At 32.0% G+C, this 22213-nt stretch overlaps 1 protein-coding gene and 1 long non-coding RNA gene across 3 annotated transcripts; both read left to right on the top strand.

Annotated features, from left to right (window-relative positions):
- The first annotated feature begins 5118 nt into the window (after positions 1-5118).
- LOC112776692 (uncharacterized) lies at positions 5119-9046 on the top strand. Its single transcript, XR_011877321.1, has 2 exons — positions 5119-5316; positions 8274-9046. It is a non-coding gene; the product is annotated as an uncharacterized lncRNA (long non-coding RNA).
- A 3710-nt stretch (positions 9047-12756) lies between these two features.
- LOC112776387 (uncharacterized) lies at positions 12757-18569 on the top strand. 2 transcript variants are annotated; one of them, XM_025820537.3, is made up of 7 exons: positions 12757-12941; positions 13924-13985; positions 14996-15153; positions 15485-15557; positions 16170-16332; positions 17237-17278; positions 17465-18569. In XM_025820537.3, exons 3-7 carry the CDS (start codon positions 15080-15082, stop codon positions 18334-18336), a joined length of 1224 nt encoding a protein of 407 aa, XP_025676322.1. In that variant the 5' UTR covers positions 12757-12941; positions 13924-13985; positions 14996-15079; the 3' UTR covers positions 18337-18569. The 2 variants fall into 2 exon arrangements, with proteins under 2 accessions (XP_025676322.1, XP_072083349.1); XM_072227248.1 differs by having other exon boundaries at positions 12795-13141.
- The last annotated feature ends 3644 nt before the right edge of the window (positions 18570-22213 follow it).

The following is a 22213-nucleotide window of genomic DNA, read 5'->3' as shown; positions in this document are numbered from 1 at the left end:
TGTTTTCTCGGCGAGGAGGCTTTGTCCCTATTTTCAGAGCCATACAATCAATGTTAGAACTTCCCAGCCACTACACCAAATACTCGCCAAACCTGAGCTAGCAGGGAGGCTGATCAAGTGGTCCATTGAACTCTCAGAATTTGATATTCACTATCAACCTAGAGGATCTGTCAAATCACAGTACTTAGCTGATTTTGTTGCCGAATTCACAGGATTAAGTTCGGACGAAAAAAGTACGAGCTGGGTGCTATTCGTCGATGGAGCCTCGAACCCCCAAGGATCTGGAGCAGGAATACTTCTGGAAAATCCTGATGGGGTTGTTGTTGAGCATTCTCTTCGGTTTTCCTTCAAGCCCAGTAACAATCAAGCCGAATATGAAGCCTTAATTGCTGGGCTCAGGTTAGCAATCGAATTGCACGTTATTAATCTACAGGTTTATTGTGATTCCTTGTTAGTTGTTCAACAAGTAAATCAATATTTTCAAATCAAAGATCATATTCTATCAAAATATCTAGATATTGTCAAAAGCCTTATAGATAGTTTTTCAAAGATTGAAATTAGTCATATAGCTAGAGATCAGAATCACGGGGTAGATATATTATCTAAATTAGCTACCACTCAGTCACACACTGCCTCACTTTTGCAGTCAACCCTTTATGAGCCGAGCATAAATATAATCGGCACTTTTCATATAGATACTGATGATAGCTGGCAACAACCATACATTCAATACCTCAAAAGTGGAGAGTTTCCATTAGGGGTCCAAGACCTTAAAAAGTTTAAACAACAAGCATCTTTCTTTACACTGCTGAATGACAAATTGTACAGGCGAGGTTACTCTCGACCACTATTGAAATGTTTAGACAGGTCAGAGGCCGACTTAGCCCTAGCTGAGGTTCACGAAAGCATTTGTGGGATGCACTCAGGGACAAGAAGCCTGGCACAGAAGATTCTCTGTGCTGGTTTTTACTGGCCGACCATATGGGAGGACATTCAGAAAAAGGTCCGCACCTATGATCACTGTCAAAAGCATGCTCTGATTATTAACATCCCAGCCGAGAATTTGCACCATTCAACGGTAAGCTGACCATTTAATCAATGGGGAATTGACATCCTCGGACCATTCCCCACTGCCCCGAGACAGGTAAAATATCTAGTTGTGGCAATTGATTATTTTTCTAAGTGGATTGAGGCTCAACCCCTAGCTAAGATTACATCAGCACAAATGATATCATTTGTTTGGCAAAAGATAATCTGCAGATTCGGTATACCTTGGCATATCATAACTGACAATGGTCGCCAGTTTACCGACCATAATTTCCAGACCTTTTTGCAGAATTTAAAGATTAGACAGCATTTCTCTTCGGTGGATCATCCTCAATCAAACGGTTTAGCGGAAGCTGCGAATAAGGTCCTCCTCCAAGCTCTACAGAAGAAGCTCGATGAAGCTAAAGGTTTATGGGCCGAACTTGTTCCAGAAATTCTATGGGGGTATAACACCTCAGTACACTCAACAACTAAAGAAACACCATTTCGTTTGGTGTATGGATCAGATGCAATTATTCCAATCGAGATATCACAAGGCTCTTTAAGAACACAAGGCGAGGATCATGACCATGCTCGACGAGTTGAGCTTAATTTGATTGAGGAAGTGCGAGCCACAGCGGCAGTTTGTCACAAAGCCCTACAGTAGCGAATAGGTCAACGCCACAATAAAAGGGTGATGCCGAGATCTTTTCATGCCGGTGACTTGGTATTGAGGAAAACTGAAGCAACACGAAGACCCCCTTTGCACGGCAAACTTGCCGCGACATGGGACGGCCCTTACAGAATTCATCAAGTGCTTGGCAAAGGCGCATATCGTCTGGAGCAATTAGACGGCACGATATTACCTAGCACTTGGAATGTTAATTCCTTGAAGCAATACTATAGCTAGCAAATTGCAAAATGCTGGTACTCTTTTTCCTACCTTGAGATTTTTCCCAAAGTCGGATTTTGCTCAAAGAGGTTTTAACGAGGCTAGCTTACCTAATTCCATTTGTAAAGATACTGCATTAAATAAGAATTATTTTTTTTCTTCTTGCTACGACTCATCTTTATTCAACGTACTTGTCCAAAATAAGCTTTTTACTGATCGACTCTTACTACCGCAGTAAAGGGCTATTAATCAAATCTAAAGTCGCATTGATACCTCATGCGCACATCGGAAGCTGATAATTTCTTCATCGGCGCACTACACTAATCAGACCCTAACTAGGGATACATACAAAAGTTAGAACTAAAACATATCCTAATTTATCAGAAATATATCAATTGGAAACCAAACAGTATAATATAACAGTCCTTAATAGGATTCCACATGCACTATTCAAAATAAACAGTTTTTATAGGATTGTTCATATCCCTTAGCCATCACAAAATCACAAAAAGTTGAAAATAAAGCTAATAATTTAATCGACCAAGTTATCATCGCCCTCTTCTGCGACTTCCTCACCATCAACCAAGTGGCCATTCCGAACTATCTTGCTCGAATCTATAGCAGTAAAATCACCTCCCGGACATAGGAACTTTGCTTGAATGACGGCACGTTCAAAGCCTTTAGCAAAGGCATCGAGGATATCAGCTTCTCGGTTTGACTCGATCTGTTTCAACTTTAATGTCACCTCAACAATTTGCTCACTCATAGTGGAAAATTCACTTTCTTTCTTTCCTAGGGATTCTATAGCCCTTTCATGCTCTTCTTTCTCAAGTCTCAGTTTCTCTTTCACAACAAAAAGTTCTTTCCTTAATTCGGTTAGGATAGTCTCTTTTGATTCCAGCTGCTCTTTTAGATCAGCACTTTCTACAGTACTCTGTAGCATTTTTCTATGCCTTTTTTCTTGACTTCGGCCTATGCTAGCTAACCGAAAATCCAAAACCTACAAATCAAACACAGATACACTTTAATCCTTCAAATGTTTATTTTGACAAAAGTACAAATATAAAAGCTTAACTGACCTGCATGAATTGGTCTATACCAACATCCCTGACCTCCTCAATACGAGTCATGTCTGAGGCAGATTGAACAACTTCGTCCGCTAATACATTAAACGGAAATTTTCTGTCCCATATTGACGACGCATCACCTTCTTCCTCAAAAGAGTGAAGTTTTTCTTGTTTAACAGTAAAACTTGCTAATTTGCTAAGTTCAATCGCTTTCTCTCCTTCGTCCACATTGATTACATCAGACTTTCTCTTCTTGAAAACAATCCCTTTTTTCTTCCACGGCGGTTGATTCACTTCAGCCTCACCTTCCACCTTTTCTGGGTTTGAGGAGAACCCTTCGAAATTTTTCATCTTAAACCGAGCTCTCATGCTCGATATTAAAACTCCAGGGTATTTCCCACCTAAAAAAAGGAAGACGAGAAAAGAGCTCAGTGAGCACACTGCAACATAGCATACAATCCAGATCAAATAACACAATAGTGCCTCACCAAAATACTCTACAACAGACGCCCTATTTTCCTCCCACGGAAGTAAGTCTGACACAGATATTAAACCACCTTGGTCAACCATTTCCATCAGGAAGCTTATTATACATTCGTTCCGAGGCGTTATAAGTTCAGGACCGAATATGTGATTAGGTTGGCAGCACCAGTAAAGGGGAAACTTTTCGCCAAGGTTTTCGTCTAGGTAAAAAGAAAATTCTTCATCTACCGATTTTACCTTGAGAAACATTTCCTTAAAATCTTTGAAAGAAGATTTGTACAATTTAAAAATAGAAAATTCAGGGGTACTATTCAAACTAACCCAAAGGCCTTTCCAGACACCCTTGGCTTGAAAAAGAGAAAAAAATAATTCTATGTCAGGCTCAATCTCTAAAAATTCCATCAGAACTTCAAAACATTTCACAAATGTCCATCCGTTAGGATGGACCTGAGAGGGTGCACAGTTCATTTGCTTCAATATGTCACATTTGAAATTTGTAAAAGGTAGCTTAACAAACAATTCTTTAGGGACACAGCTATACATAAAAAATTTTCGAAATCTTTCTTTCTGTGAAAAACACGATCCATGCGATTGCATGGCATCAGTTCGATATGAAAACCAGGTCTCACTATCCTTGCCAAATTAACCCTTCAACATTTTCTTTGTCGAAAAAAAGAAAAGCCCTTATCTTCACATCCCCATCAACCCATTCGTACGACCCATCGTCTTCTACCTTAGGTAAAGCCTTTCCCTTTTTGTCACCCATTTTCTTTCTCTCAAATAGCAAAAATTAGAAAAGGTAAGGAGTACAGGAGTATTGTTACTAACCTCTTTTTCTCATTCTTTAAAACTCTTTGAGAAGAAGAACAAGTTAAAGCAGCAGCTCTATCCCTACGCCAATGTAACTTGAAATAAAATTTTGACCATTCATTTAATAAAAACTTTTCAGTTCCAAGTTAACATCACAACCCTTCATCAAGAGTCCAGTTCCAACGGTTCGAAGCCCACCTAGGAACTCGCACCTTGCATTAAAAAATACTATCATCATTAATTTGTTTATCATGGCTTTTACTATTCTAAATAAAATAATAATTTATATTTATATATACAGTGAGTCAAGTTAACCTGGGGGCTCCTCATGCCGAGCTATAACTCGGCCACGTAAATTTGAAAGTTCAATCTGCCTCATTTAAGTCCAGGCTAAGTTTGAGGGCTGTGATATGACCGTTACACATCAGTTACGAGTTATAACTTGGCAGATCTCCTTATAATCGATGCATTAGCTCTGCCGACTTTATGACAATAAATGACCTTTGTTCGGTTACATAAAAAATAATCAATTCAGAAAAAATGGTCGTTATCATCTCCTAGTTATAAAAGGAAGCAATTAGAGTTGGGAAAGGTAGATCATCGTTCTAAGCTAAAAGCTTTCTTCTAATAATTTTCGTTAATTAACTTGAGTGTCAGAATACTTTTTGCAGGTGCTCCCCCTTATTTCACTTGGTGGCTAAGGTACATCGTGGTTTATCAAGAAAGTCGGCCAACCATCTCACGGAAATGAATTATAGTTCGGCCACAATCAGGCAAAAACAGCTTGTATGTGGAGAATTATTCTAATTGAAAATCACATTACAAAAAATTCTTGAGCACATGAGAAATCCCACCACGTACTGTGATAGGATATAGAATATGGAATATGGAAAATCAAGAGGACCAACCACCTGTCCACCTCTATGCATAAAATTCTCTATAAATAAGAACCTTAGTGGCCTTCTAAATTACATTAATCTCTCAAAAGCCTTTGTTTACAGGCTTACACTTACCAAAGACAAAGCAAGACTAAACAAGGTACAGGACTTTCCAAAACTCTCAAATAGAATTAATAGTGTTTGTTTTATTTGTCAAATTTGGGCATTCATGAAGTATAGAAATCATATAGGAGATTTTAATTCTGAAAGTGGAGAGTAGGAGATATCGATCCTCTGTCTTTCTTCGTTTTTCTAAATTTCCCATTAAGAAAACCTTCTCCCACTTGGTTGGAGCGAGAAAATTTCATCGTGAGAGAGTCATAGTTTAATTTGTCTTTTTCTCCAAAACTTAAAATATCAAAATTTCTTAATTTAAAAGAAGGCAGAGAGCGAAGAGATTCTTTTTTTCCCATATTATTCTTTCTCTAAACTAAAATTTACTGAAACTTGCATCATCAACCGGGAAAAGATACACATAATTCATTCTCAATCTATCACACTAGAATTAGATATTTTCTGAGTTATGCTATAGTTTATGGGATTTTTTTTTATCATTCTGTCATTATTTTCCGAATTATTTATCAAATTGTCACTGCAGATAATATATTTTAAAAGGATAATAATTTAATAAATTATTTGTAAAACAGTGGTACAATGATTAAAAAAAGGCCATAGTTTACGTATGGTGTTTATTTTCTGGTACTCTTTTAATCAATTTGCATATTTGTGTAATTTTTCTATGCACTTAGTGTGGTTGTTGATAAAAAAAATTCTTGAAAAGTGCGACAAAATTAAAGACAGATCAAAATGCTTATGTGTTGTATTATTATTAATTAAACGTATTAATGAATCAGTTATTTTTTAATTTTTTAACAAATTAGAAATAAAACTTATTTTTTATAATAATAACAATAAGTCTAATTTTTTTAAGAATTTAATTGTATTTTTAGGGATTTAAATATCCGCAAAATAAAAAGTTAGAGATATATTTATTTTTTTATCAAAAAATTTAAAGATATTCGATTTAAATTGTGTAATTCGATCGGATCAAATCAGGTCTAATAATTATAATGCAGATAATTGGATTTATTATTGTTGTTATAATAAACTGATTTTATTCTAATTTATTAAAAAATAAATTATTAACCAATTTAATAAAGATGCCTAATAATAACATAACACATATAAATTTTTAAAAAAAAAATATTTTTAATATCTTTATTAAAATGGTCTCCAAAATTAAAAGTAATAAAACGGTCGAAATCTACTTAAAAAAACGCGAATCAAACTAGAATTTAAAATTCTGTCCCGCCGAGCCAAGGGTCATTTATTTTTTGGTTTAATACAAAGGTTATTAGTACTAAAAAAAAATTAATAATTATATAATTTTTAATTAAATTTTTTTTTTCATTCTTGTAACTTTATTTATTTTATTTTTATTTATATATATATACAAATTATGTAATTTATTTATTAAAATAAAGATGATTTTATTAACGAATATGATTGATTGTATGATGAATCACATATGTGTTATTATGTTTAATAATAATAATAATAATAATTGAAAAAATGTAATATAATAATATAAATATAGAATTATAAAAGAGTAAATGTCCTTTTCGATCTCTAACAATTTGTCCGATAGACTTCTTACTTCCTAAAAAATTTAAAAATCTAAATTGGTTCCTATCTATTTTGATATATGTACGTTCCAATCTCTATCTACTCTGAATAAATGTCCTTTTCGGTCCCTAACCAGGGACTGAAATGTAAATATATCAAAGTAGATAGGAACTCATTCAGATTTTTAGATTTCTTAAGAGATGAAAAGTTCATCAGAACAAATGGTTAAGGATCGAAAAGAACATTTACTCAATTATAAAATAATACATATGATTTATATTTTGCAATTTCTGGACTACAATCGCAATTGCTAAATTTGAAAGAATTACGTGACTAGTGTAAAACTAACAATAAGTATATATACAACATATGTATTCAGCATTTTGTAAAATTAATTTATTATAAATCTAATTATTTTAATAATTAATTATTTATTAAAAATATATAAATATAAACAAATACACAATAATTAATTTAAGAGAAAATTTCCCTCTTCTTTTGTAAGAGATGTTAAAATGACACTCCTCCTCCCTCAATTTATATATTATATATTTTTTCTCTTATAATTTTTAAAAAACATCATCTTTAATCCATCTTAAATTTGTTGTGTTAACTAATGTTAACTTTATCTATTTTTCAAAAAAAAAAATTGTTTTTCATAAAAATACTTTTTTTATAAATTTTTTTTATTAATTAAATTGTATTTTTACTAAAATATTTTTAAAAAATTTAATAATTAAATTATTTTTTTCTAAAATACCCTTCAATAATTTTTTAATTATTAAATTATAATTTTAACTATTAAAAAAAATCTTACCACTATTAATATGTATAACAATTAATATATATTGATATTAAAAAATAATCTTACCAAAATTTTTTATTTAATGTTAAAATAATATATATTAATATTAAAAAATTAATAATAAAATATAAAATTAATTATTAATAAAAATCTTGGTAAAATCATAATTTAATAATTAAAAAATTATTGAAGGATATTTTACAAAAAATAATTTAATTATTAAACTTTTTTAGAAAAATATTTTGGTAAATATAATTTAATCAATAAAAATAATTTATTAAAAGATATTTTAATAACAATAATTTAATGACAAAAAATAAAATTTTTGTTAAAGGATATTTTTGTAAAAAATAATTTATTTTTTTAAAAAAATAGATAAAATTAACATTAGTTAACACAAAAAATTTAAAATGAATTAAAAAAAATTTTAAAAGTCATAAAAGAAGAATATATATTTTACAAATAAAAAAATGTCATTTTAGCATTTCTCAAAAAAAAAAAAAAAGGAATTTTCTCGTAATTTAATAAATAATTTTTAGAATATAGAAGAGAATTTTGCATAAAAATTTATGCGATGACTGCTGGTATGGTATCGAATAACTGGCTTCTTTTACTTGCTCCGCTAGGTGAAACGACTTTAATCATAAATCAAAATGAGTGAACCAAGAGGGACATCATCCACAACCGCTACAGCGTGGTGGTGTAAGATTTTGGATTGGTTTAAATATGATAAGGATGAATGGTTGAAGGATATGAAAACAGCCCTGGGTGTGATGGTTTCCATTATCGCAACTATCACCTTTCAATTCGCTTTGAATCCACCTGGTGGCGTGCTCCAGGTAGGTTTCGACGATAAAAGTAAGAGTAACCTATTTGACTGCTCAATTCCCAATAGAACGGATCAGCTATGTCCAGGAGAAGCAGTTTTATCTCTAACTAAAAGTGACTACTATACTTTTTTCTTGGTATGCAATACCACTTGCTTCATTGCATCGCTTTGTGTGGGTCTTTTACTTGTGAGTGGACTCCCTCTGAAGAACATATTCACCATGTGGATGTTACTGATTGGCATGTGGATCACTCTTACAACTCTCTTGCTGACTTACTTTGCCGGCATTGTTTTGATTACGCGGGATGCGATTGTAGATGGCCGTATTGTCGACAATTGGTTTTCGTATCTTTTAAAGGCCCTTTTGTTATTGTTTGTTGTAGTCGGTGTATTCCATGTACTACACTTAGTTATTTGGGGTGTGAAGAAATGCATCCGGTTATGGAATAATAGGTGTTACTGTGTTAGAACTTAGAAGTTCCTTTACAATTTGAAGTTTTTGAAGGGGATGGAAATATTATGTAAGCAGTATGTTATTGAAGAATAAATGTGATTTCACTTTTAACATAAGTCCTTCCACCTTTCCTCTTTCTTTTCTCCAAAAACACTATGTGGTGATGATATTATTATTCGCCATATCGTTCTACTCCTATGCTCATATTCATACTCGTTCATTATCCTTGATGGAGTAAATAGCCAAAATCGTCCCTCAAAGATACTCCAATTTCCATTTTGGTACTCGAAAAATAAAGTTAATTAAAATCATCTCCAAAAGATATACGATTGGTAATGTCACGTGTCACAGAATGATTGGTTGACGTGTCAACTCAGTGACACCTGACATGCCACATGTTAGGTTAGTGACACGTGGCGTGTTAGAGTGACACGTGGCATGACACATGGCACTTGACATGTAAAAAAGTTATTTTGTAATCAAAATAGTCCTTGAAAGTTCAGACGTAAGTCATTGTCATTCCTGAAATTTTAAAAATTAATCAAATTAGTCCTTATATAATTTATTTTATTTTTTTTATAATATTAAATTTAAAATATTTTTTGATACTACTAATTTTAATAGAAATGTAATCGACAATCAAAAAATTAGTAATTGTATCTTTTCTTCTTAAAAATATTTTTAATAAAATTATCTCTCTCCTTTAATTCTTGTCAAAATCTCTCTTATTCTTTTCTATTCTAAAACCTTTTTCTTACATTATTACATTTTGCTTGAATATATATATATATATACTCAAAATTGAAATGTAGGTATTTGTTAACCTAAATAAAGTTATATGCTCAAAATCAAAACTTATGTATATTAACCTATAAATGAAAGTAATACCGTAATGAAAAAAAAATGTATAAATTTTATTAACTTTGTTTAGGTTAACATACATAAATTTTTATTTTGAGTATATAACTTTGTTTAAGTTAACAAATACATACGACATTTCAATTTTGAGTATATATATATTCCAGTAAAATGTAATAATATAAGGAAAATGTTTTAGAATAGAAAAGAATAAGAGAGATTTTGACAAGAATTAAAGGAGAGAAATAATTTTATTGAAAATATTTTTAAGAAGAAAAGATACCATTACTAATATTTTGATTGTCAATTACATTTCTATTAAAATTAGTAGTATCGAAAAATATTTTAAATTTAATATTATAAAAAAAATAAAAAAAATTTATATAAGGATTAATTTGATTAATTTTTAAAATTTTAGGGATGAAAATGACTTGCGTCTGAACTTTCAAGAACTATTTTGATTATAAAATAACATTTTTACATGTCAAGTGCCACGTGGCATGCCACGTGTTACTGACTTGACACGTGGCATTAGTCCTACGTCATCATCCAATTGACGGAAGGACTAACGTAACTAATCGTATTTCTTTCGGAGACAATTTCGATTAACTTTATCTTTCGAGGACCAAAATAGAGATCAAGATATATTTCAGAGACGATTTTGACTATTTACACGTCCTTTATTTGTCTGCTAGCTAGAATAAACCAGGGGTGTTGTTCACAGTTCACACATTGAATCTAATAAAAATGAACAAAAAAAGTTTATCTATATTAAAATAGTTTTTAAAAATTATAATCCTAAAAGTTGTAACATATGTGTTTAATAAATTAAATTAAAAATACCTTTTTAATAAACACAAACAATAATAATTTTATTTAGTAAAATAATTTTTAAAATTAAAAAATATTATATTAAATATTTTAATTTTAATAAGCACACAAATCAATTTTAAAAAACTTTTTATTAGATACTTTTAATGTACTCTTAATTTTTAAAAGTTATAAGTACACAAATATAAAATTTTTTATTTATCAAATAAAAAAGAAGTGTTTATATTTAAAAAAAAATAAAAACAAATATGGTTTCAGAAAATTTTATCATACTAAATCTAATCCAATTTAAAGTCATGAAAAAGAAACTCAACAATACATATGTGATTAATATGTCATTTCAAAAAACTGCTAGAATCAAATTTTAAATTAACGCTTTAAAAATTGAAAAATATTATGTAATTTTTACTATTAATTTGTTTCTATTTTAATAATAATATAATAACTTGCTGATATGAAATTAATTTTTTACCAACATAATCCAATTCAATCCGAATGATTTTAAAGGTTTTTTTTACAAGATCATGCTATAGGATATTAGGATTTTTTTTATTATAAATAAAAAATTATTATCTTTAAAAAAATAAAAAATATTATTTACTAAGACACAATTTTTTTTTTGGACGTCATATGTAGTTTGTCCAAAAGAGTGGGCGAGTTATTCCTCAACCACAAGGTTCGCAAGTTATTATGCGAATTTTTTGCAAGGTTCTGAAAATCGATTTAAATTGGTCGGTCGAATTGTGAATTGGTGAAGTTTTTTATTCGAACAAAAGTCATAACCGCCCTTTCTAAACATCGTTATTGGACTGCTGAATTTGTTGGAAACAGACCAGTCGAATCAAACTGGAATTCGGCCGGTTTTTAGATTTTCCACCAAAATCCTAATCCTCTTCCCCTGTCCTTGAGCACTCACTCACTCGCACTACTCGCAACAACATCTCGTCTTCAAGCTCCTCCATCACTCTGTGATTTAGCTTGTTCCGTCCAGCTACTGCCGTGTCACCCCGTCATCGCAATTGTCATCTCCAGCCACTCTCTCCTGAGCCATTACCCCATCAATCCTCAGTCCCTTTTCTCTCAACTCTCAACCCTAGGTTACAGTCTTCCCCACCGCCGCAAGGCTCGACTCAGCGCCGCCGTCCGTTAAACAATCGGTGCGTCCGCCTGTATATTCTCTTGGTAGCTCGTCGTCTGTCACACGTCGTGGGTCGTCGTGCTCATCGCCTGGTCGACCGTCGCCCGTCACCTTCTTATCACCGGCGTTCTCGCTCCTTCTCCCTCTCATACTCTGCTCATTGCTCACGTCTCAGAGTCTCATACTGAAAGTAATGGTTATTTTCTTATCTTTTTTTTTTATTTGTAGTTCAGATTCAGAGACATCCCTTTCCTCCTTTGCTTGGTTAGATTAGTATGATTTAGTTTATTCATTCAAGATCTTGCTTAGTTTTTTTTTTATGCTTAATCACTTAGTTGAGTATTTAGTTAAATTGAAAATAATTGTGCATAACAATGACTGGATGAAGGTTGTAGATCTTGTTTTAGTTGGTGTTTCTTTTAATTAGTAGATTGCAGTTCTAGTTCTTATTTCGTTGTTGAATTGCTGAGTTAACTTGTTTTGATAACTTATTTTATTATGTTCTTGATCTTTTTAATTTGTTACGTTGCTTAATTTATGTTTTTGTGGATTTTAATTATTGATGACAAATTTTGATATTAGCATTTTATGTTTAGTTATTTTTTTTATTATTTGGCTTGTAACTTTGAATGATATTATAATAGTGGTTGATGTAATATTTTTTATTTGAATGATATTTTAAAATTTAAATTATATTATAATTATGTTTTAGTATGTTTATTTATATTTTATTTATTATTTTTATAAAATGGTTATTTTTGTTGAATTATAGTTGAATCGGTTGAACTAATAAACTAATGAACTAATAAATTAGTAACTAGAGCGGTTCGATGATCGGTTCAATTTTTAGAACCTTTATTTTTTTTTGCAGTCCAATTTAATATAATTTAGCACATTTTGGATCGTATTGACATTTTTTTATTTTTTTAATTAATTTAATTTTATTTAAATAATTAAAATTTTGAGAATTATAAAAGTTTTAAATTAACAATTTAATTTAATAAAATCACTAACAAACGACCCGAACATCATTTCCGGTTAAACCGCGAACAAAAAGCCTCTACGAACTTTCTCGCTATCTCTCCAGGCTTCATTCCCCGTCTCCACCAGGCCGCCACCGGCACACTAACTTCTCCACGCAAGCAACCAGGATAAGTGCCTCGCCGCTGTTCTGGTCAGTTCAGGTAGGCTTATTTTGTTCAAATGATCTTCTACGGCCATGAATATTCCTAACCCTATCTTGTCAAATGTTCTTCTCTTTTCTGATGGTTTTATAGCTTTTTGAATCTTCTGACTTGAAGTACTGTGCTTCTATCTTGGGGTTGTGAAAAATTTTGCATTGTCGTGGATTGGATTGGTTCTGTTTGCTGTGGACGATTCTTCAGTAATTTTCTCTACAGCCTTGAGGCCAAATTACTTCTGTTATTTTTGCTTTTGCAGTTCTTGAGTGTTTATAGAGTCGAGGGGAAGTTGAAATTTTTACATTTTTATGGAATTGGAACAAATTGGAGCTGCATGATATGCTTTATATTTTGTTGGTACTGTATTGTTAGCTACATTCAATAAATTTAACCCCATTGGATCATAATTTGGATTGAAGTTTCCAATCCTGTTCATCTCAAGAATTCTTGAACTTTGGGACAAAAGAATCTCGCTTTAGTATTTGAAGATACTCCCTCCCTTCTCTCCCTATTCTGTAGATTAAAGTTATTTTACTCAAAGTTTTGCAAGGAAAAAAAAAAAAAAAGACAGTACAGATTAATCCAGCAGTAACATTTTTTCCGCTTTCTGGAAAGCTTCTTTGCAACATTTTTCCTTATAATCCTCTTTCCTAAAAGTCAAATTTTTTACTCGCCAAATTTGATTTCCTCAAAGCATAAGGAAGGTGTGTTGATTTGATTCTAAAACAGGAACTTATTGTTTGAGTAATGAGTTATGTCTTATTGTTTGCTGAATTCTTGGCTTTGGTTTCATTTGTGGTATATGCACATGGCTTTTGTCCTTTTGTTTGGCCCAAGACATATAAGCCACATTCTATACATTTCTTATTGAAGTTGATTTGTTCTAGGTGATGATTTATGAATAGCATTTTTTTGAAATTGTTTTCCTATATAGATACTCATATTTGTAATGATTTTGATTGATGTGTTTAATCAAATGTTGCAGGTGTCCATATGAATCATGCAAGAGTTGCTGTTCAAGGAATCAAAATCCCTGTCAAATTCGCGGTCTGCTAACTTTTCAAAGACTGATTTTGTGATTTTGTTGAATATATATTTTGTATCCGTTTTCCTATGATTTTTTGTATGCTGAGAGCTTCCTTTTATTAGTGAACACGTTGTTAGGTCATGATTTTGAGGTTAAAAAATTGATGCTTTAACGAAGTTCAATCACTATGTTGTGAGCACTAGAATTAATTTTACTTTCACTCATCAAACTTCCCTGTTTCCCTCTTAATGAAATTTGTACGAATACCTTTCATCAAATTTATGCAGTTCCTAGCTCTACATTTTATATGAAGTTTTATTGAACATGATGTTTCAGTTTCAAATGGTGACACCTGTGTTACTTAGCCAACAGATCCATGGCTTTTAAGCTTTTCTGGTTGTTCAAACTTTCTTCTTTATGCTTGTTATTCATCTGTTTGAAACTTGATAGAAGCCACTCTTTTTGCTCTTCTTTAAGGGAAAAAAGTGTTGGACATGACTCCAAATTTCAACTCTTTTTGTATTATTTCTTAACTTCACTTGCTTCTTAACTTCACTTGATTTTTAATTTCTCTATTAGGCAAGTATTTGTTCTTCATCACTGTTCTTAATATTGGTATATCTTAATATTGCTCTCCTTTTATTTATGGTATCTTGCTACTGGATATATCCTAGAACCATTTGGCCTTTTTTTGGTTGCAATATATTGTTCGATTGTAATGGAAATAGTCATAATGATAATTAATCTTGAGACTTTTGAGAGGTAGATGTTGTCAAAGGTAAAATTAATTTTTTTAAAGTGTCGAAAATTAATTTATAGGTTAAAAACTTTTTTATATTTAAATAAAAAACCAGTTTTTTTTTTTAAATCAGTTTATAGATAAAAAAATGCTGTTTTTCTGTGCAAAAATCAGTTTTTATTTTTAAAACCTGTTGATAAAACCAGTTTGGTTTATTAACCTAAACCAAATTTCTAGGCATGTGCAACTCTATCCACAGTTGCTTACATTAGATTTGCTTTCTGAACCCAGAGTCTTTGTTAACCTAAACTCGATTCGAGGAGGAGAGAATTGTAGCTGAACATAAATAAGTTGTTGGCCAGCAATTCTTCAATTATGGATGATACAATATATACGTCAGACAAATCTTCTGCTCCCTCGCTGAACCCTTCGCGGACGATTTGTCATGTGTAAGTCCTTCTATCTTTCTATATCATCTTCACGTGCGAGAGTTTTAGTATGCTAAGGTGTCATGGTGATCAGAAAATTTCTCTCTATTTTTCCTTTTTGTTTGTTTAATTTATTAGTTGTTTGAAACCTAAATTTCTAGTTTCTCTTATAACACGAGTAATGCTGTGAAATTTATAACATGATACATAAGGTCTAAGATCCTTGAGTTTTATATCAATGGTTTGGTTTGAGTTCAGTACCGTGATATCATTTGATGATATGCAACAAACCCCCTGTTTCCTGATAAACTGATGAAGCTTCTTTGATTTGTTCCTTTTCATATAATGACAGATGTCAGAAGCAATTTTCACAGTACACTTGTCCTAGATGCAATTCACGATACTGTTCTCTCCATTGTTACAAAGTAAGTTACCTATATGCCCATTTGAGTTTGGTATTTAAGTATCTGATAAGGATTGAGATGTGAGTAAACTATAAACTGGCATCATTCATCAACTATTCTATTTTCCAACATGTGTTATGGAAATGGCATGTTAACCTTAATATATATGCTACAAATGTTTTGAGCACAAAATATTTATTGAATGAATTATTTGCACGCTGGTTTTACTGTTGGGGGATCTCATGTTTATCTGGTTTTCAGCTATGTTGTGTTATTATGGTTTACATTTGCATTTGGCTTCTTTTTCCATTTTGCTGTGTTTGACTCGCTCTGTAAAAGCATTGTCTAAATTTTGGCTTTCCATGCATATTTTAGAAACAGGATATCAAGCTAGGTTGTTATACGAGTGGTGTTGCTTGTTTCTCTTCATGTGCATTTATTATGCCTACTTTACTTTTGCCTGTGGCCCAAATATTTTGACATGGTCTCACTCGGCAATTGGTTATAATTTTCTTAGGGCATGGATGGTTTGCAAAATGCTGTTGTCTGCACGCTCTTTCTATAAATGTTCTATCTTGATCTTTTTGATAAACTGCAGTAATTATTAAATACTTTTTTATTGTAAAATTACAGTCTCATAGTCTCTGTTGTACGGAATCCTTCATGAGAGAAAATGTAGTTCAGGAGCTTCAGCAGATCCAGCCTGATGAACAAACCAAACATAAAATGTTAGACATACTGAAAAGATTTCATTCAGAAGAGGAAATGGATGATAGCATAGATGACAATGAGGATTGTAAGTCAAACATTTTTGCTGCTTCCATAATACAGATTGGTTTTGTTGCAGTCATTTTCTTTTTGATAGTTGCCTTCTCTGAGGTTCTTTCTCTTTGTTGATCATGATGCTGGGCTCTGTCGTAAACCACATTTGGTTTCTCCTGAGGTTTTCTTAGATGATTATTCAAAACTCTCCTTGATAAAGATCACAAAAAGCTTAGTGCATACGTCATAACTCATAATCTGATAAATTGATAATCCATAAGGTCTGGAATTTTGTGAAGAACCTTAAGATGGTATGTGGCACTGCACAAAATAATTTGGAACAAAGATTTCTCTGGGATAAGATTAGGTGGTTTGTTGTACATTGTCAAGCAGATTTCTTTTTACAAGGTTGTCAGGGAGAATTATGTTGATGTTCGTTGTTATGTAATGTGCTAATTTTCCCTTGTATTTGATTTACCTTTTGTTCTGCTGCTTTGTACACTTTTCTTTGTCTTATTGTACATATTTCATAAAAAATAAAAGTAATAGAGCTAGAAAATATCCAAATAAACTGCAGATTGTAAATTGAGGAGAATGAACACAGAGCAGGACCACAACAGAAGCTGGTAATAAATTCAAAATAATTCTATAGTATTAAGTCATATAGTATAAAGGAGTGTACAGAAAGAGGAGGAAAATTACTATGAATACTTGGAAACAGCTTAATTCTGAAATAATTCTTTTATTCCTTCCAAAACTTATGTGAGAATATTTTAGTTGCTAGCTTCTTTAAACCTAGAATAAGCAGTATCCAAACATGCCTAATTCTTTAAACCTTAAACCCTAAACCTTTATTTATTTATTTTTTATTTATGAACAAAAGAATACTATAATAGATGGTCATTGATTCTTTTCGACTGGTTTCTTTGCTTATGCAGATTCAACACTATCTGAGGGCATAGTGCAGAAAATTTTGTCTGGTAAGTTCTTTTGTAATGCTTCTCCCACCCCCACCCCCACCCCCTTTCTCTTCTGTTGTCAACTCAGTTAAAGTGGATTTTGTAAATGTTGATATGTTGTATAAATCAAATTCTGCACCCTTATTGGTTGTATTTTATGGCCATTTAACTGTTAGATTATGCTGATTTGGGTGTACCTAATTACAGGGCAAGAAATCAGTTTTGATGACTTATCTGTTGAAGAGAAGAAAAGATTTCAAAGAGCTATTGCCTCTGGTGAATTGAGCAAGATGATCAAACCTTGGGAACCATGGTGGTCAAAACTTTCTGCCAGAAAAATCCGTCTTAGTAAGGAAGGAACTCAACTTGTTCAACCACTTGCAGAGGAGGAGCTGGAAGATGATATTGAAAATCATGATTCCTCCAAAATTCCTCTTGGTCCGGAAACTACACTTCCTCCAGTAAGCCAGCTTAGTTCTAAGGAGCCGTCGCCCATTTTAACGGTTCACCTAGTCGATATCTTATATAGCTACTGCTTCACTCTCCGCCTATACAATGGAGATTGGAGGTCAGACCCGTTAGGATCTGTTTTGGTTGTATTCAGCGTGTCGTCAGTGTTGGGTCAAGGTGGTCTGCCAGAGACTGTACTGGAAGCTCTCTCTCATTGCTTGCAACAGATATGCTCTCCGGCGTTCCGTCACATGGGCGGGTTGCAATTCGGTTTTGGTGTTATTGATGATGTGATCAGCCTGCTCGAATTAGGAAGTTCTGCCTTGATTTGTGCCCTCTGCGATATGCATCGATTGGTTCAAGAAGCGGGGAAGGTGGCCAAATCAGAAAAGCCAAGAAATTCAAGGAAAGATGAGATTAGAAGTACTATTCGGCATGCAGAAAGAAAGATTTATTTCATCATGTGTTGGGTTCATGAACAGCCTCCGGAAGCGTGGTCTTCTTTAGCAGCCATTGTAAGAACAGAAAAGGCATCAGTCATGGAATCTCAGTGGAGTGGTAAAGGTCAAAAGTTAAACAACAAAGCAGAAACCAAAGGGAAATGTTTAATTGAAGAGATTAATGATTAACCAGTTACTTAATGCTTGTTTACATGGCAGTTATAAACATGCTTTTATATAGATATCTGAGAATGATGCATCCTGAAAACAAATTTTCGATACTTACAATTTAGTAAAGAAATTAGGTAGATTAATCATACATTAAGTCGTTAACTAGTATATCATCATATAATCTATGGAACTATGTATGTTATATTGTTATGTATATTGAATAACTTTATATGCATGCTAATTTTAGTTAATTCGACCTCTGCATTATGTGACATTTTGTTTTGATTAGCTTCCTAATTTTGGAAAATTCAGATGTGATTAAATATATAATCCAATGGTTAGTGTTTACTCTTAAAACTATGCGGCAGCTTAAGGTGTTCAAATAGCTAGTAGCTACTATCATAGTGCGGAAGCGGTATCTGTACTCATAAAGAATGATAGGGAGAATTTAGTTTTTTGATTTGTATCCCTAATAGAGTTGAATCATAACTCTTTAATAGGAAAAGAGTTATAGAGTATGATATCTATTAAACCATAAAATTCAAATAAAAATAGTATTTAAATTTTAAAATTTAAATAAAGATAATATCTGATTTTATTCTCATTTAATTCTAAATAAAAAATAATTATGACTTATTTAATTTAATATTTGTAACAATAAATAAGATTATCATTATATAAATCATCTAATTTAAAATAATATGATGTATGATTATAATTAATATATGTATTACTCACAAACAAATTAGGAAATTAAATAATTTTCCAACCTTCAAAGCTAACAATTTTCGCTGCATATAAGTTTAAAGACTTAAAAAACATTCATAATTCACTTGTTTTCCAAAAAAAAAAAAAAATTAGTCTTGCACGAGTCAACCCTTCTTGGCATCTTTATTAACAATAGTGAACACTTGGAATATTTGGAGGAGAGTAATACTACATTAGTTTTTTTGGGTTTCTTTCACTTGTATATATAGTGAGAGTTTTTTATCCATTAGAAATCTATTCTTTTACTCTCATATCGTTCCGTAATTTGGATAAAAAAGATGCTTAATTATTTTTGGAAGTACGATATTTTTCTTATTTAAGACGGTTTCATACTATTGTGTGCACAATGGAGAGGAACATATTTCAAATATTTTGCTTGTTCAACATGCTAAAAGATGTTTGAAGTCAAAACTACTCGTTTTACTTTTACATGAAAAGTATTCCTGAAGTTCATTTTTATGCGTTTTCCATTTCTGAGGTGGACTGCAAGCCCAAAAGATTGTTCTTTGTATAGTACAGTTCTTCTCATGTCTTGTTTTAATTTTGTTTTCTTATATGACTTAGAGAAAACCCTTTAGAGTATTTTAAGTGTTTAATTATGTCACGCATGCTTAAGGAAAATCTTATGGACTAATGACTCACATAATGAGTGTATGCGAAAAGGGTGATTATTTGTCTTTTATGTTTTTGCCAATTAAGATTTAGTTTGATAAAACTTTTATTTTTCAAAAGTAGTTTATAAAAATTAATTTTTAAAAGATGGCTTTTTAAAAGTTATAACATTTATGTTTGATAAATTAAATTAAAAATAGCTTTCAATAAACACAAGCAACAACAATTGCGTTTGGTAAAATAGCTTTTAAAATTTAAAAATACTATAATAGACATAAATGCAAGCATTAAATTTGAAAATTAGTTAACATATGAGGTTATATTAGACTTTTAAATTTTGAAAAGTACAAGTCAACTTTGAAAAGCTCTATCTTAGGTGCTTTCAAAAGCACCCCGATATTTTAAAAGTTGTAAGCACAAACACATGATCTTTTTGATTTACCAAACACAAAATGAGGAACTTGAGCTTTTAAAAAGCACAAGCACCTCTTCGAAAAGCTTTACCAAACTAAGCCTCAGTCTTCTACGAAACATCGTGATTATATTTTTATTAGGACAAGTTACCTAATCAAAATATCAGTCATGCTACACATCCATGTAATTTTGTATCTAAGTCCATCCAAGCTGGTCTAACACTAAAAAAATCCAATACCATTAAATAAAACGTGAAACATACGCGCCCAACACACACGAAACCATTATTTCATTCGCGCTTCATTATGAAAAAATGCTCATTCTTCTTCAACACACACGAAACTACTCATTCTCTTCGAATCTCCCTAAAATCACTCGAACTTCACTCACGTTCTCTGTGAAAATTGCTACTGAAGAAGAATCGCGAGAAGATTTCGGAAGTAAGAAGCAAAAACGAACGACCACATTAACAGAGACTGACGAAGGTATGAGAAAAACTACTATTCCTTTTAAATCTTGCAATATCGCGTTTCTCCTAGTTGCATTTTAGGTTTACTGGATAGAGTTGCTTTGTTTAGTAGATCGACGTATTCTGATTCTATTTTTACAGCGTAACTAGGGCTTGGAATGAAATGTGTTCTTATTTTCATTCAGTTCAGTGGAGTTGCTAATTTTGATTCACTTGATTGTTAGTATGTTCAGTTGACTTCTATTGCATGCAAAAATACTTTTCTTGATGAATGAATGTTTATAACATTTTATTCAGCACATGAATGTTGCTCGGTTCATTGGAGTTACTCATTTTCATTCACTTGATTGTTAGTGTGTTCAGTTGAGTCCTTTTGCATGAAGAAATGTCTTTCTTAATCATTGAATCTCTATCATGTTTATTCAGCACATGAATGTCGTTCAGTTAAGTAGAGTTGGCCATTTTCATTCACTTCATTGTTAGTATGTTCAGTTTACTCCTTTTGCATTCAGAAATGCTTTGTTGCTGATTGAATGTTTATCACATTTTATTCACAATATGAATGGTGTTCTGTTCAGTGGGCTTGGTGATTTTCATTCACATGATTGTTAGTGTGTTCAGTTTAGTCTTTTTTCATGCATAAATGTCTTTCTTGATGATTGAATGTTTATCACATTTTATTTAGCACATCAATGGTGTTCTGTTTAGTGGGCTTGGTGATTTTCATTCACTTGATAGTTAGTGTGTCCAGTTCGGTCCTTTTGCATGCATAAATGTCTTTCTTGATGATTGAATACCTACTACATTTTATTCAGCGCATGAATGCCGTTCGGTTAAGTAGAGTTGGCCATTTTCATTCACTTCATTCTTAGTGTGTTCAGTTGGGTCTTTTTGCATGCAAAAATAATTTTCTTGTTGATTGAATGTTTATCACTTTTTATTCAAAACATGAATTATATTCAGTTCAGTGGGGTTGCTAATTTTGATTCACTTGATTGTTAGTGTGTCCAGCTAGCTTCTTTTGTATGCAGAAATGCTTTTCTAGCTGTTTTATTATTTATCATATTTTATTCAGTGCATCAAGGGAGTTCGGTTCAGTGGGCTGGGACATTTTCATTCACTTGATTAACATATGCATGCTTATGCTTGTTGGTGTATTGGGTGAAGTATTGACCAAAATTTTTTGACTTTACAACAAAAATGAAGAAGACAATGGTGACAAAGAAGGACAAGCCGCGCTATAACGTAAGCACATTAAATATATTTATCCTCTTTCATTCGAATAAAATCTATTTTATATTATAAATATATCGTCACATTCTGTTTTGAAACCTTACAGAAAACTCACGATTGCATATTCCAAACAAAGGCAATAGCAACAATGTTCAAGAATTTGAATCAGGAAAAGAAAGATATAGTTGAAGAAATGGGATTCGGTGCGCTGGCACATGTCCCGGAAATGAATGTCTCTCATGCCCTCTTGAGAGAATTGATTGATTGCTATGATGAATACCATAGATGCCTGAAAACTCTCCACGACAAAATATACATAACACCTTGCAAGATAGCAGCTACGCTAGGCATAAATCACGGCAGTAATACACTTTCGAGTTTTTGCTTATTTTCGGTTCA

Source organism: Arachis hypogaea, chromosome 19 (assembly GCF_003086295.3).
Source record: "Arachis hypogaea cultivar Tifrunner chromosome 19, arahy.Tifrunner.gnm2.J5K5, whole genome shotgun sequence".
In the NCBI taxonomy this organism is placed as follows: Eukaryota; Viridiplantae; Streptophyta; class Magnoliopsida; order Fabales; family Fabaceae; genus Arachis; species Arachis hypogaea.
The sequence above is the reverse complement of the archived record's forward strand: the minus strand, read 5'-3'. Positions and strand labels throughout refer to the sequence as shown.